Source organism: Glycine soja, chromosome 15 (genome assembly GCF_004193775.1).
Source record: "Glycine soja cultivar W05 chromosome 15, ASM419377v2, whole genome shotgun sequence".
Classification (NCBI taxonomy): domain Eukaryota; kingdom Viridiplantae; phylum Streptophyta; class Magnoliopsida; order Fabales; family Fabaceae; genus Glycine; species Glycine soja.
The window spans coordinates 3,051,545-3,067,628 of record NC_041016.1 but is presented as its reverse complement, the minus strand read 5'-3'; the positions used below and the strand labels follow the sequence as shown (position 1 = coordinate 3,067,628).

The window sequence follows — 16,084 nt, the reverse complement described above, 5'->3', positions numbered from 1 at the left end:
GGTATATAAGTTTTTAATATTTTTTATCTTACGTACTAAGTGCCTAATTAAGATGATAAAAGTAGAAAAAATTACTAAAAAAAATATTTATCATATAAAAAGATAAAAAATGGTTGAGCTTTGAATTTTGATTTTTAAAAGTATCTAAAAATGATTAAGAGGGCGTCTTTTCCTTAACACTTGGTATATTTGAACACTGTCTTAATCAGGTATAATTTTAGAAACAAAATTATAAATTTATAAATGTTTTAAAATATACATAAAAGATTGCATATTCAACCTATAACTATAAGAGAAAAAATTGAACATATAAAAATAATTGACATGTGATACACGACTTTCACTTTTTGCTCTTAACTATCATTTTCATCTTTTAAGGAACTTTGCATTCAAGTTGTCTTTTGGATTTCTAATTCTAGGTTTGGTTGTGCAACTTTAAGAAAGCAAACAAAAGGGGAGTTTGGTGATTTAATTAGTTAGGAAGTATTTAGATTAGAGTTTGTAAAATTAATTTTAAGTGAATTCAGCTGTATAAAATTAATCTGTAATTAGAAGCATTTAAGTAAATTAATCTATATGTAAAATTATTTACCTGAAAAATAATTTTAATATAATAAATATTGTTAAATAATATCAATTAGATTTGTATTCAAATGTGTAACGAATATGTAAGAAAAAATTAAAGTAATAATATAACTTAAATTATAAAATGAATTGCCGATCATATATACTTAATTTTTCTTTATTGGAAAAAATAATAAAATAATATTTTTAATTTAACAATTGAGTATGATTTTAATACAAACTTAAATTTATTTTAAAATTATCAAATATATCAACACAAATTTTAATATACATGACCATATTTAACATATATGTTTTGGATCATCATAATATTAATGTGATCCAGAGTATTTAATATTTATTAGTTTTACTAGAGATTAATCTCTATCAGATATAATTTGTGCATAATTTATTATTAATATATAAATATTTTATTTAAGAAGATCAAATTCAAAGATTAGTTGATTCGACTAGTTATTTGTATAAAAGTTATTTCTCTCACCTAATGAACGGTTAAAGTTGGGATTTTCTCTGGGTTAGGTTAAAAAATCATATTATTTGTTCTCCTTCAAAGTATTATTTATCCGAAACGATATTAGCTTTTAATATAAAATATTAATATTAATGCGTTTTATTATTCAGTATTCATCAAAAGAGGAAAAGTGAGGGGGGAATCATGATGTGTAAGTGTATAACCCAGATTTTGTTTTATATCATACAAATTCCAATATTTTTTTTAATCTTTACACACAACTAGCTAATCATCAAATATCATCTAGAGTAAAATTTGTTAAAAATAAAAAATTAAAGATAAAAAATATAATTAAGTCTATTTGTTAACATAATTTTTATTTAACAACAATTAATATAAATATTATAAATTTATATTGGCAATTTGATACCTTATACAAATAGGTTATTTTATTAGTATAAAAAGTGAAAAAGTTAATTGAAATATATCGATGATATAAAGTTTTATATTATCATTAATGATAAAATGGTAATATTGTTAATTTTTTAATAATTATATTTTAGAATAATAAATATCAAAACAATAATATTAACGTAATATATCATATAATTAATATAGATTGGTTCTATTTACATGAATAATTTAATTTTCATTACATAAAATATATACCATCGAAAATAATTTTAACAGTTTAAATTTTTTTAATAATAAAATGTCATTTTTAGTGATATTTTGAAGGACGCTGGTGTGACAAGCACGTTAGAGCTTTTGAATTGGTTGGTTTAGTAGAAAAAAATGGTAGTTGTAAAAAACTAGAGTTTTTCAAGTATAAAACAGTTTTATATTATTATATAATTACAGATCATTATTCATATGATTTTTATACAAATTAATAAATTTGTTATATATAATGAATTATCATTAATGGACGAAAAAATTTCATGCCATAAAATGTATCAGTCTTTTCTCATAAAACTAAACATATAGAACTTCATAATTGTAACAAAGTCCTTCAAAACTGGGTTTCATAAATAATTAAAAAAATCCGCTAAGAACGGGATAATAACTAACATATGCTGTTAAGGTGTTGAATTGAGTTGATCTCGCGGACAGGTAATTCTTTTGAGTGATTGACATTTAGAAATACTAATAGGAGTTTCTTTTAAAATGAGTTATGAGTAGTCTATTTTAATTATTCATTGATCAAAATTAATAATTTGACTAATAAATTTAAAGAAAACATAATATTAATCCATCAATAATTAAAATAAATTCAATAAATTATTTTAAAAGAGATTCATATCAATTTATTTATAAAAATAATAAAAAATATCCATGACTCTGTTATTTTCCACCATTACTTTACTCTTACTACATTAATGCATAAACGAAAAACAAACAAAACATGAGACAAAAGAAACATTCCTATTTTCTGGTAAGTAGACCCATGGCTTTATTTATTTATTATTGTGAACGTTACCCCAATCAGAAATTAAAAAAAATAAAATGAAAAGGTTGTGTTGTGTTGGATTTGTGTTTTGAGTTTTCACTGCAGTGGAAAACGAATCAAGCGTTGAATTGGTTTGAATTTGCATCCCAATCCAACCAACGTCGCAATTTCATTCTTTTCATCCAATAATTCAATTCACCAATGGAGCTTTTGAAGCCTTTGCACCCTCACCATGCACCCATTTTGCGAATTCCCTTTCACGCTGTTCCCTCCTCCTCCTCTTCTTCTTCTCAATCTAAGGTTCCCCTTCCTATGATTTCTAAGGTTCATGTAGCTGTTGGGAAATCGCTCGACAAAGCTGTCCCCTTGCTTCGATGGACTTTAAATCACTTCCGGAACGCGGAAATCGTCATTGTTCATGCTTATCAACCTTCTCTCACCATCCCCACTCTATGTAAGCTCATTTCATTCAATTTTGATTCTGAATTTTCATGATTTCCACTTTTTCCCCCCTTTTGCGCTAATTGATTGGATGTATTTGAATTTTGTGCGTTGAACAGTGGGGAAATTGCCAGCATCACAGGCTAGTCCTGCAGTGGTGTCTGCTTTTCGAAAAGCGGAAAGAGAACAAACCGTGAAGCTCTTAGACAAGTATTTGAGCATTTGCCGCGCTGCTAGGGTAAGCATTTTCTTTCCCATGTAAATAACTGAATTTATTTATGATAAAGTTGTAACTTGTATGCTGCTTTTGGTTAGAAAAAAGCCGTTATTAATTGTGTTTTTAGTATAAATTTTCTTCCCAGGTTAGGGCAAGCGTTATTGTAACTGAAGCTGACCAAGTCCAAAAGGGAATTGTTGATTTGGTTATTAAGCATAATATTGAGAAGCTTGTCATTGGAGCAATACCAGAAAAGTAAATACTGCATTCATTGTCTACTTAACCAGTGTTCTTTTTTAGAATTTCCTTACATTATTCTTTATTCATGGGGATTGTTTCTTCTGTATAAAACTGCCTTGTCAGTCTTGCCTGTAGATTGGATAGAGTTAATTTTATTGGTTTGACTCTCATGTATTTCATATCCCTACCGATTGGAGAATGACTCAACTGGTTCTATTTTCCTTTGATAACTTGAAGGCTACAACCTGCTTCAGTAGTTTCTGTTTTTGTCCCTTTCCTTTCACAGAAGGGATTAATAAATTTTCGACTTACAAAACCATCGTGGAAAATTGCAGTTGCATGAAAGTGAAAAGGAATTCCGGTAAAGCAAATTACACTGCCAAAAATGCTCCTCCATTCTGTGAAGTATGGTTTATCTATAAAGGTAAACACATTTGGACAAGAGAGGCTTCTGAAACACCATGCTATTCATCCTCATGTACTCAACCCGAGATTGCCACCAGAGAAAGCTTGAGATGTAGATCTTTTCAATATGGTAATGAATTATTTGACTCAGAATATCTTCAACCAAATTCAGCAAGAACTACTACTGGTTCTGGAAGTAGAAGTTGGGTTCAGGGGGAAATCATTGAAACTGAAGCCATTTTTTCATCCAGTTGCAGCAGTCATTGTTCCCCCCAAAATTCTTCTCGGGCATATTTAGATACATATTTAGAGGCCATGGAAGAAAGAATTAACAAACAACTTATTGAAACCAAGAGAGAAGCTGAGGCTGTAACAGACGAAGCCTTCGCAGAGCTATTAAAGTGTGAGAAGTTAGAAGTTGAAGCCATGGAGGCTATAAGGAAGGTAAACAAAATCTAGTGATTATAAATCATTTATGACTTCTGAAGCTGATAAGCTTTTGGCCTTTGCCCTTATTGCTCTTGCTAGTCGTGACATGAGGACTTAAATATTTTTCTTATGTATTTAAAAAAATTTGACAAAGCATTACAAAACAAAATCCCTCTGGAAAAATACTGGGATTCTGTGCACATTTTTTAGAGACTAAACATTTTCAGGCCAGAATTGTAGAAGAAGCAACATTTTGAACATTTGCATAAGTTGACAGTAATTGTTGAAAACATTGTTTGGAAATTTCTATGACATCATATTATATGATTTTGCTGTATCCTCAGTCTATCTCCAAATCAGCGAGCAATGATGGATATTGAGTCTATAGTTTAGTTGATTTCTTAATTTCATGGCATCTCTCCCAACTTAAGTTAAATTATATCTCAGGTCAATTTGTTTGAATCTGCCCATGTGCGTGAAGTAAAGCTCAGAAAAGAGGCTGAGGATGCACTGACAGATACAGTACAAGAACAACAAAAGCTCTTGAATGCGAGTGAAGAAATTGCTGGCGAGCTACAAATGACCATGAGAAATATTGCCCTGCTAGATAGTCGTGCTCAGGAAGCACACCGTAGGTGCGATGAAGCTGCAGATGAACTATCACTAATTCAAGAATCCATCTCAACCCTGTGGCAAGAAAGGCAGCAAATCAGGAGACAGAAAATGGAAGCCTTACGTTGGCTTGAGCGTTGGAGAAGTCGTGGGAAAGTTGGAGCAGCTCATTGCAATGGGGTCATTGGGTTTGCTGAAGAATTACCTGAGTTAGCAGAATTTTCATTATCAGATCTTCAAAATGCCACATGTAATTTTTCCAATAGCTTTATAATTTAGCAAGGTGGATACGTTTGTATATACAAGGGAGAAATGTTGGGTAGGACTGTTGCTATAAAAAAGTTCCATCAACATAACATGCAAGGACCATTGGAGTTTCGTCAAGAGGTCAGTTCTTCCCATAATGGTCTTTCTGCCTTTTGAAATTGTTATCTTAAAATATAGGGATGGCTTGAGAGGATTGGAGGTAGAAACCTGATTTTTGAGGCATTTATATTTTAATATATTATGTGTTTTCACCATGTTAATAATGGAGATGTGTTCTATTTTCCTCAATTGTTTTTTTTTTTTTTTTGTGTTTGTTAGATTCCACTAATGTTATCCTTTTGTGATCAGGTTCAAGTTCTTGGTAGTCTCCAGCACCCTCATTTAATCACTTTGCTTGGTGTTTGCCCTGAAGCCTGGTCAATTGTATATGAGTACCTCCCCAATGGAACTCTTCAAGACTACCTATTCCGAAAAAGCAACAATTCCCCTTTGACATGGAATACCCGAGCACGAATGATTGCTGAAATCGCTAGTGCACTCTGCTTCCTGCATTCTTTTAGACCTGAATCTATTATCCATGGTGATCTGAAGCCAGAAACTGTACTACTTGATTCTTCACTTGGTTGCAAGATGTGTGGATTTGGGTTCTGCAGGCTGGTGAGTGAGGAGTCTCTCCTCCGTCCTAGTTTCCGCTTGAGCACTGAACCAAAGGGTGCTTTCACATATACAGATCCAGAGTTTCAGAGAACTGGAATACTAACAACCAAGTCTGACATCTACTCCTTCGGGCTCATTATTTTACAACTCCTCACTGGTAGGACTCCAGTGGGATTAGCAGTTTTAGTACGCAATGCAATTTCATGTGGAAAGTTGTCTTCAATTCTTGATTCTTCAGCCGGAGAATGGCCCTCAGCTGTGGCAATGCGATTGGTTGAACTGGGATTGCAATGCTGTCAACAATACCGAAGAGACAGACCAGAGTTAACACCTACACTTGTGAGAGAATTGGAGCAGTTGCATGCTTCAGAAGAGCGACCTGTACCATCTTTTTTCTCATGTCAAATCCTTCTGGTAACCAATTCTTTTTTATAAATAAACAAGTATGTACATAACTTGGTTCAGTAGGTAGGCCCTGGCAGAGTCAAGGAATCACCAAATACAAGTCAGGACCGAAGACCCAAAAATTGCTTTTTGACCCGTTTTTTCTTCTTGCAAGATAGTTATGCATTCTATTTTTTGCTCATATTTATTTTGGATTCCTTCTTCAGGAAATAATGCATGATCCTCAAGTTGCGGCAGACGGATTTACCTATGAAGGAGATGCCATACGTGAATGGTTGGAAAATGGGCATGATACTTCTCCCATGACTAATTTGAAATTGAGTCACCTGTTTCTTACTCCCAATCACGCACTTCGACTTGCCATCCAAGACTGGCTTTGCAAACCTTGAAGCTTCTTTTATTTATTTGGTTTGGACTGAAGTGCTCTTTTTTATCCTCATTAGGCCAGTTTCGTTTTAGTCCCATTCTTTACTTTTCTTTTCTTGCGTGTGTGGTTGTAACTTGTAAAATTATTTTGTATCCCACAAAACATTGTCAATTTGATTTGATCCCATCTTACTCCATTCGAGTTGACAGGAAAAAAAATATTGTATTTTGGCCACAATTTCCAGCCAAGAGAAAAAGGAGAGCGGAAAGTAATAGACGGTCATCGTCTGTGCACCCGTCATGATTTGACTTCAATATGTTATGGGATTAAACTGATTCTTGTCTCATATTTGAGGGGGCAAAAGAAACAATTTAGCCTTTTTATTTATGTAAATATTCTATTTTCACATTGCGTTTCTTTAGAGTTCTTCAGCTTCACCATTAAGCGATAAATGATATAAGATTGGTGTTTTGCTGTTGCGCTTTACTGAATCGCTTTAGATGCTATAAAAATTGACTGCTTGTATATTCAGAATTTCCACTGGAATTGCGTCCTATAAAAATCACGTCACCAAGCCCATATGATGCAGAAATTACTTCTTGTTGCTTCTAGTAGATATGATGTGCGTTGTGGAATTAGTTCCAAACACTCGCTAAGATAATTGTAGACTTGCTTGCTTCTAATCTCGTAATATATATTAGAAATCTGAGCAAATTGTTTGGATTTATGTTCTATAAACTACTTAAATCTATAGCTCATAATAATAAATACGCTGTCATTGCCCAAAATATGCCATGGTTAGCTAGGTCAAGTAAAACTTAAAAAGAGATAGGATATGATCTTTACATCGGCTGCAGAGGGTAGAACATGAGCTTTATATAGATTCATGCATTCCAATATATACTTAGTTCTAGTTCCACAATTACAAACAATTTGTTCTCTGAGGGAAAATTGTAGGAGGAAATAAAGGTAACCTGCATACATATATACATGTGACATAAAACCTTGATTAGAAAAAATTTCTGCACAAGAAGTGCAACACACCTTGTTGCCTTCATTTTAATGCGTAACATACTTCATGTCGAGAAAGTAGGGAAGAAGTGGCATGCATTTCTGTGGAGTTAAAGGGGTGATCATCTTGGGCTATGAACATCCCAAGTCTAGAATGATCCTCTTGGCTACCATCCAAAAGTGGATTGGACTCCCCTTTCAAGTTCCATAGATGGAATTCCTCCTTGCTAGGTGTCATGTTTTCTCCAGAGCTTGTTTCAGATTTCTGGTGCATTTGAATGTTTCCCTGATCATCCAGGTAGCTTTCAGTTTCTACACTATCATCTAAGGACTTTAAAATTCTACCTTGAGAGCTAGGACTAGCAGATTTAACTGCTGCTGTGTCCAGACAAAGATTTGAGCCAAAGGATTGGTTTTCCTGGTTTTCATTGTCGTTGAAGTCAGCGGTACGTCTGTCAAATGTGGTTGGCGATGATTTTTCCTGCAGAACGCCTTGTGCTTGAGTTGAACGTGGACTGAAACTTCCAAAACCTTGAATTCCTCTGGACAACCTCCGAGCACGGTTTCTTTCTTCCTTAAGGAGAGTTCCTTCTTCCAGCAGTTTCAGTATCTGTTCTGATTTCTTTCTAACAGCTAGACCCCAATTGAACCTGCATGCATATACTCACAAAGGCCTCATCAATCACTATCTAGAATGAGTTTAATTTATTGTCTATTGTCTATGTAAAATTTTTGACAGCATTAGCTAATTACAAATCACTCTATATGTAACTCTTAAGATAATTATTATGAAAATCTTTCCATGCACCAGTTGCAAGAGGAAAAACAATAAGGAAAAAGGAAAAGAGAAAACATACCCACTGTCATCAATATGCTGAAAGCATTTCATCTGGCCAATTACATCTTTGTCACTTTGAAATTCCTCTGCAACACTTTCTGGTCCATGAGTCAACAGGTGCTCCAGCACAATCAGAGAATTGTAAGAGGCCCTCCAATTCTTGTTGTCAAATTTAAGCAGTCTGTTTTGGAATCATTCCATTCATTCATCTTTGATCAGATGATTAACATACAGGTGGCAAGCATCAATAACAATAACATTAACAGCAAAAGTCTTTTGCTACCAAGCGAGGTGGGCTATAAAGGTGACATGCATGCATTCTAAAGAAGGAAAAGGAGCCAGAAAAACCTTTTGTGTAGAATCTCTACAATTCTCAAATAATCATCTAGCTCAAAAGCAGCCCTTGAAATTGATCTAAGTGTTGGGGAATCTGGGGCCCATGAATTTCCTTTTGTAGCTTCTTCTGTCATTCTGCAAATAGTAAAGGCCAAAATAACCATATATTACAAACAGTAGAGGTAGTTTGGCTGAGAAACGCATTAAAGCGTACTTAAGATGTGAAATCTTGTCAGGGAATCTAACTCAGTTAGTTGAACATGCGTTTGAGTTATATTATAAATCCTCTACACTGTCTTCATTTCTCACGGACAAAAAAAAAAGGGTGTGAAATCTTATGCGGTTATCATTAAAAAAATAAAAAAAGAACCTTACAGCTCTGCGGGGGTAACATCGGTGAGAGCCAATCTAGCAGTCTTGAATTTTTCCTTGAGGAAGAAAGAAGCTTGCTTTTTAAACTCATGGAACAAAGGTGTGCCCATTTTGTTGCTGTTGTTTTTGTTCAACATGAGTGACATATCTAAACTGAATCAGTTTCTTGGAATTGCCTTGTGTTGGAAGGAATAAGCAAAGATTGACAGTCCATGTCAGGAGAAGAATTCAATGGAAAGTGAATTGTGAATTTAAAATGCGAGCCGTATATGAGTTTGTTGTGGAGAGTTGAAATTTGCAGAAGACTTTTCAGAAACTATTTATGCATTACACAGGTTAAAGTACTAGTTATTAATTTGAAGTTAACTTTATTATTTTTATTTTGTTGTTTCTTACGTAAAAAATAGAAATGAATGAATAATTTAAATAATGATATAAGATTATTTTTAGATTGAAATAGATAATCAGTTAAGAAAATTAAGCATAGCTAAAGATTAAAAGAAGTTTTAAATTATTGAAAGAAATATTTTGAACTGGCTATAAAAAGATGCAAGTAAATTCCCTGTCAATAAGATAAGAAAGAACATTGAAAATATCTTAGAGAGTAAAAATTTCATTCTCAAAATAGAGATTTTTAAAATGTGTATTGTATAATAAAAGAGATTTGTCTGACTAATATTTTAAATACACTTATTAAAGAATTAAAAATAAAAAGGTTTTATTAAAAGTCATGCAGAAAATATAACAATAAAAATGCATTAATGATATTTTTAATTAAATAAAATATATATTTTTAAGTCTTTAATTAGTGTCCTAAGACACTTGTTAGCGGTGGCCGAATTTGCCTAATAAAATCATGGTTTTGAGAAGTCAACATCTTGCCACTTGGTGCAACCTGTGTTTAAGTTTGAACGTTGAATTTTGAAATCGTTTATTGCTAATCCAGATTTATCCTTAAAGATCAAGACCCAGAGACAGACAGAGTTGCATAATTTATATTAAGAAAGCCACACAGCCATCAGGGGCGCACGCAAGCAGAAATTTCAGAATCCGCCTTAGTGGACCATGTGTTATTTGTTCATTCATGAATAAAGGATGGAAGAAATAAGCAGGAAAAAAATAAAAGAAGAAAAACTGATAACTATAATAAAAAAATAAAAATAGAAACAATAAAAGAGATTTAAAAAGTTTTTTTTTTGGAAGAAAACTGAATATATATTTCGTATTTTCTTTTCCAAAAGTCACGGAACCATTGAAAGCATGCTTAGTGATTTTATTTATTTTTATAAATATGATATTGATACAAAGTTATTGTTATAAAAAACAACGACAAATCCTCACCGGGAACATATAGTGTTAGTTAGCATATATACCGTGGGTGAGTGTGAATTTTTTTCTCAACACGATTTATTTTATATTTAATGGTCAATCGAAATTTAAATCTTATCACTTAATTAAAAAACATAAATTGTTATTATGTTAATCAATATTGGTTGCTTAGTAATTTTATATGTGTTTAGTATTTATTCTTTTAGGTACGTTATTATTTAAATGATTATAAGTAATTTTGTATAATTTCCTTTTTCTATATAGTAATTTCATAATCATTATTGAGATCTAGATATTAATATGAAATTCAAAGAAAAAAATAATTAGTTTATAATGAATTTCACACTTCAAAACTTCTTATTTTTACTTTTTTGTTTGGGTATAAAATATTTATTAGTTTTGTTAATCATTAATCTCTATCAAATTATCTAATTGATCATTTTTAATGACTATAAATATTATTTATTTCATTCACAAGACTTGAATATAAATATTATTTGAAGGGATAGAGCTTGAAATAATAACTTGCGGATACAATTCTCATTTTCATTAAGGCCACATGTTAGCAGTATTGCTTAAATGGATTTTTATGCAAAACATTATTTGATTCATGTGCAAAGCCACGTTGCTCCAAAGGGGGGTCATGGCCCCTCTCCTTGCCCCAAAAAAATCTTTTAATTCTCTTTATTTTCTGTGTGATTTTTTTATATAAAATAAAAATATCAAAATTTCTGATAAAGGATGAAAAATTGAAAAATCCAACCCAAGGGAGAGGACCATCTTTAAAATCATTCATGTTAGGCATCCCTTTTCTTTTGAGTCCAGGAATTGCATAGAAAGAGGCAACAACTAAAAGACCGAGGCTCATTATCAGCTTGGAATTCAAAATTGATTTCAAAGCCGAAAATGGTTTGAACTTTAAGTGTTCAGACTATGTATTATTAGTCTACACGGAGCAATTTAATTTTGACCGTTGGTTATACCCCTACCAGTAAGTTTTGGAAAATAAATATAGCATACCAGAAGGTCATTTATGCAAGAGAGGTGATACACCTAACAATTCTTATTACTGCTAATCTGTACAATTTCTTTTTTGTGTATTTCTCTTTTCAACATCATTTATTACCCTTCAATTTTCACAATTTTTCTCTTTTAGTTGTGCAAATTATTATACAACTAACATTTTCCTTTATGTGATTTCTACCTGGACAAGTCATTGTCACAGAATTTCATTGGGTCGGTCCATTTAGGAGCATATGAACTTCATCTTCGGGAGCAGAGACATAATTATGCAAGACAGCTTAATACTTGAATTCTTCTCTATTTTGGGCCTTGTGAAGCTGTCCTTTTGGACAACATGAATGTAATCTTTTGTGTGAGCCAAATTACCAATTCCCATTTCTTAAAGGCTCAGTTTGCTCCCACTGATTATTATATTAATTTGGATGTTCATGTTTGCTGACTTATATCTGCATCGTTTTCATTATTCTCTTTTACACAACAAAAAATATGTATAGTCTTCGTTCACCATTTCCCCGGTACTATAGAGAGGATTGTGACACGATGAATTGAATTCGTGACAATATTTTGGGGTCAATATTATGTACTTATGCAGCTTCGTTGAACAAGTCGCACACAATTGACTGTTTGGTGATAAAGTTGCTTTAACAAGACACGTACTGATGAATTCGCTTATAATTCTATTTGCAACTTGTAATCTGATAGCCTTTTTATTTTTCATTTTTTATAAAATTGGAGACGAGACATAAATTAAAGGGTATAGAGAGATTTTTTTAAATAAAAAATCTGAGACTAAGGAAGCTGGTACTGATTCGGCTTACATCATGCACACTAGATATTCCTTTATCCAACCAATTTTTTTAAATGCTTATTCTCCAATCTTGAGTTGGTTGATTAAAACACGCAACCACTCATAAAAAAAGTCTCCTTTATAAATTAGCTTGCTGACTGAGCTTAGCTTTTTAATAACTAAAAATATCTAAAACTATGAATATATCTGTTAATGTACTAACAAATCGTTGTTCTAAAACTTATCCCATAAGTAAGTAAGGTCTCGATATTAAATTTTCTGAATGAAAAGAAAAAAATTATTTATGCATTTCTTAATACTTTTTTTAAAAAGCAGTATTTAATAGTTAATGTAGTATTTATATAAGGGTTTTGTAAACATACATCAACTTTTTAGTTGAAGTATGTTAGCAAGTTATATTATTAATGTAATTTAAGATAATATCTAATTATTATTTGTCAATATATTCTAATTAAAAATAAATATTTGTTAACTTATATACACTTTTTTTTAATTAGAGTATGTTAATAAGCTACGTCATATATTTTAATACAATATTTAGTTATAACTTAATTACATACTTCAATTTAAAAACAAGCATATGTTATCAAATTCTTTATAAATAGTTTTTCTTTAAATACTATTAAATATTATATTTTTTAAATATAATAAAACAAATATAAATTTATTCAATGCACAACTTTTCTTTTGAATCTCTATATAAAATATATTAATAAAAAAAATAAATTATAATAAACCTTAATACTTCAATATTTATAATATATTAAAAACACATTAACCATCAAATGTGTGAATTAATCAACATAGGGTTGTTTCAGCTTAACATGCGTGGAGGATGTGTGATCTCTAAAAATAATAGACACTAAATTTTTTATTATTTTTAATATTATCTAAAAAAATAGTTTAAAAAATTATTTTAAAATATATGTTAATATAATACATATAAATAAATATATAATAATAATATAAGTAATAATTAAAATATTATTTTAAATAAATTATTATGAATTAATTTAATGTAACTATATATTCAAAAATACTTATTTTAATTATTATTTTCAATGAAATATTATTCAAATCAACTAATATATATATATATATATATATATATATATATATATATATATATATATATAGAAAGAGAGAGAGAGAATAATAAAGACTTGATACAAATATTAATGTATTATTTAATACTATTAATGTAATGTTTATATAAATATATCATATTAATCTAATTTTTCCCTATATAAAATAATTTATAATATAATTTATTAAATTAAAAAATAGAATACAAATTTATTAAACATTTGAATTTTCATTTGAATCTATATACTATAAAAAAAATTAATACCAAATAAGATAATTGATAAAAAAATATTATATATATATATATATATGTTACATATACATTAAAGTTTAATTTTGATTTAAAAATAAATTATATTAATATTTTGACAAGAAAAACTCAAAGGTATACTGATATAGTATATAATACATTAAATTTGTAAATATATTTAATAATTTATCTCTTGATTTTTATATTTGAATATTATTATTTATAAAATACATTTTAAAAGAAACCAGATTTAAAAATTATAATATAATTCAACATAAGTATTATTATAGTCAAAACACACACACACACACATATATATATATATATGAACAAGTTTTTACCTTATGTGATATTTATCAAATAAAATACATAATTAATTTTAGTAATATTATTAATATTTAACTATATATTCAAAAATAGTCTAACTATTATTATATAAAGTACATTTTAAAGAAACCAAATTTAAAATGTACAATATAATTCAACACAATATTAATATAAAATGGAATATATGACAAGGTAAAATGTTAGAATATTTTTATTGATCGGTCATGTTATATAGGCCTGAGCCATACATTCAATTAGTTTGATTTGAATTATATCGAGGATGTCTATATCTATATAGGTAGATATTCTATAAAAAAAATGGACTAATTAAACCTATCTCTATTGGATAGAAGCCCAAAATAGTGATTTTAATAGGATCATAAATAATGAGAGACATGTAAAATAAGAGGTCCGCCTATGCCTCTTAAATAGAATGGAACAACACATGGATTATTTATGTCAATATATGTATGCTAAATCATACAAATGATATTGAAAATTTAAAAAGGATTGGTCTTTTATGCCGCTTCAAGAAAGGATGACTAATATGCCAACATTGGAAAAATAACTTCTACCTATAATTTAATTCATTTTTTCACTTAATTCTTATACATAGAAAATTAGACTCAATTTTTTTTACTGCTATTTAAAATTATCATCTTTTTTATTAACTATTAGTAATATAGTATTTTATAAATTATATTCAAAAGAAGTTGTTTTATTGCACTCATATAACTATTTGATTAAATTCTTCAATTTGAATGTGAAAAATAAAATAAAAAAAATTCAATAGATATATATCTCTTATTGACGATCCTTTACTTCAATAACTTCTAGGGTTCCTCGAACAATATGTGATCTCACACCGGGTAAATCTTTATTCCTCCCTATCTTACTAAGACTACAAAATGTTATTGTAAATTATGGTCAATACTGAGTAGATAAACAGTAATTTATCCATTGAACAAATATAGGTTCAATCAAGATTCATTTCTCCAAAGTACTAAAAGCAAGCATGGCATCATCATGGACATAAAGTCAGAGTATGGAACCCCAGAAAGAGGCTAGCCCAACTTAAGTGGGATATGATAGCTTCTTTATGGGACATAAAGGGGGAGGTCATAAGTGTCTATACCGTAAAATTGATTTTTGACAGAATGAAAAAACATATATGATAGAATCGTAATCATAGAATATAACCCTAATCGAAATAAATACATTTGTCTCATATACTATGGGAATGGTGAGAAAAAATATATACTCAGTGATCCAATTGGAATACTTTTTTACATGATAGACCTCAAGAGAAAATTAAAGAATAACGACAATTCGTATAATTTTTTTTACCTTATGTTATATTTAATAAATAAAGTATATAATTGATTTTAGTAATATTATTGAGTAGAATAATTTTCTTTGAGTAATATAAAATATTATATTTATCAAACATAATAAACAAAATGTAAAATATTAAATGTATGACTTTTCATTCGAATCTGTATATAAAGAAAAAAAAATATCATTAAGTTAAAAGTAATTATTATAAAACTTAATACATAAAATTTTAGAAATATATTAAATATACATAACAAATTTATTATTATCTATAAAAATTCATAACATAAAATATTACTTATTGAATTTATTAGATATAATATAATTAATTATTATGTATTTATAAAATGTAATAAATATAATATATTTTAAAAAATCAATTACTAAAAAATTAATACCTGTGTGTGTGTGTGTTAAAAGTTATCAACACTATTAATTATAAGTAACATAAAATATTGTGTGTGTGTGTAAGAAACTGTTAATGTGGTAAAAGTTATCAACACTATTAATTAAAAGTAACATAAAATATTTGACTAATTAATCTAACAAATGGTTTATATTTTTTTTTATCAGTAACAAATGATTAACATAAGTTTGGATATATAGAAAAATACTAACATTTTAAGAAAAAGAAAACATTTTAATGTTGACAAAATTAATCAAACTAATATGTTGAATACAATGAGTGTGATTTACATGTTTACTTTGCTCTGAGAAATAATGTTTGTGCACTAAAAAACTAGATTGAAAGGTATATATAATAGAAAAAGTAGATGAAATAATATGGTGTGCAAATATATATATATATATATATATATACTTTAGACCTAATAAGTTGTTTTG

General features: G+C 29.3%; 1 protein-coding gene, 1 long non-coding RNA gene and 1 pseudogene across 4 annotated transcripts; 2 read left to right on the top strand and 1 right to left on the bottom strand.

Annotated features, from left to right (window-relative positions):
• Positions 1-2,527: 2,527 nt before the first annotated feature.
• LOC114387099 lies at positions 2,528-7,051 on the top strand (annotated as a pseudogene). Its single transcript, XR_003661230.1, has 7 exons — positions 2,528-2,940; positions 3,047-3,165; positions 3,290-3,399; positions 3,720-4,233; positions 4,666-5,217; positions 5,446-6,168; positions 6,366-7,051. The product of XR_003661230.1 is annotated as a U-box domain-containing protein 33-like (transcript).
• A 311-nt stretch (positions 7,052-7,362) lies between these two features.
• Positions 7,363-9,379, bottom strand: LOC114387100 (epsin-3-like). Of its 2 annotated transcripts, none has more exons than XM_028347227.1 (4): positions 9,087-9,379; positions 8,724-8,846; positions 8,395-8,556; positions 7,363-8,187 (listed from the first exon to the last, which is right to left on the bottom strand). In XM_028347227.1, the coding sequence occupies exons 1-4, from the start codon at positions 9,227-9,229 to the stop codon at positions 7,581-7,583; spliced, it is 1,035 nt and encodes a 344-aa protein (XP_028203028.1). In that variant the 5' UTR covers positions 9,230-9,379; the 3' UTR covers positions 7,363-7,580. The 2 variants fall into 2 exon arrangements, with proteins under 2 accessions (XP_028203028.1, XP_028203029.1); XM_028347228.1 differs by having other exon boundaries at positions 9,082-9,211.
• Positions 9,380-11,155: 1,776 nt separating this feature from the next.
• On the top strand, positions 11,156-11,878 carry LOC114385751. The gene is made up of 2 exons (XR_003661007.1): positions 11,156-11,456; positions 11,638-11,878. It is a non-coding gene; the product is annotated as an uncharacterized LOC114385751 (long non-coding RNA).
• The last annotated feature ends 4,206 nt before the right edge of the window (positions 11,879-16,084 follow it).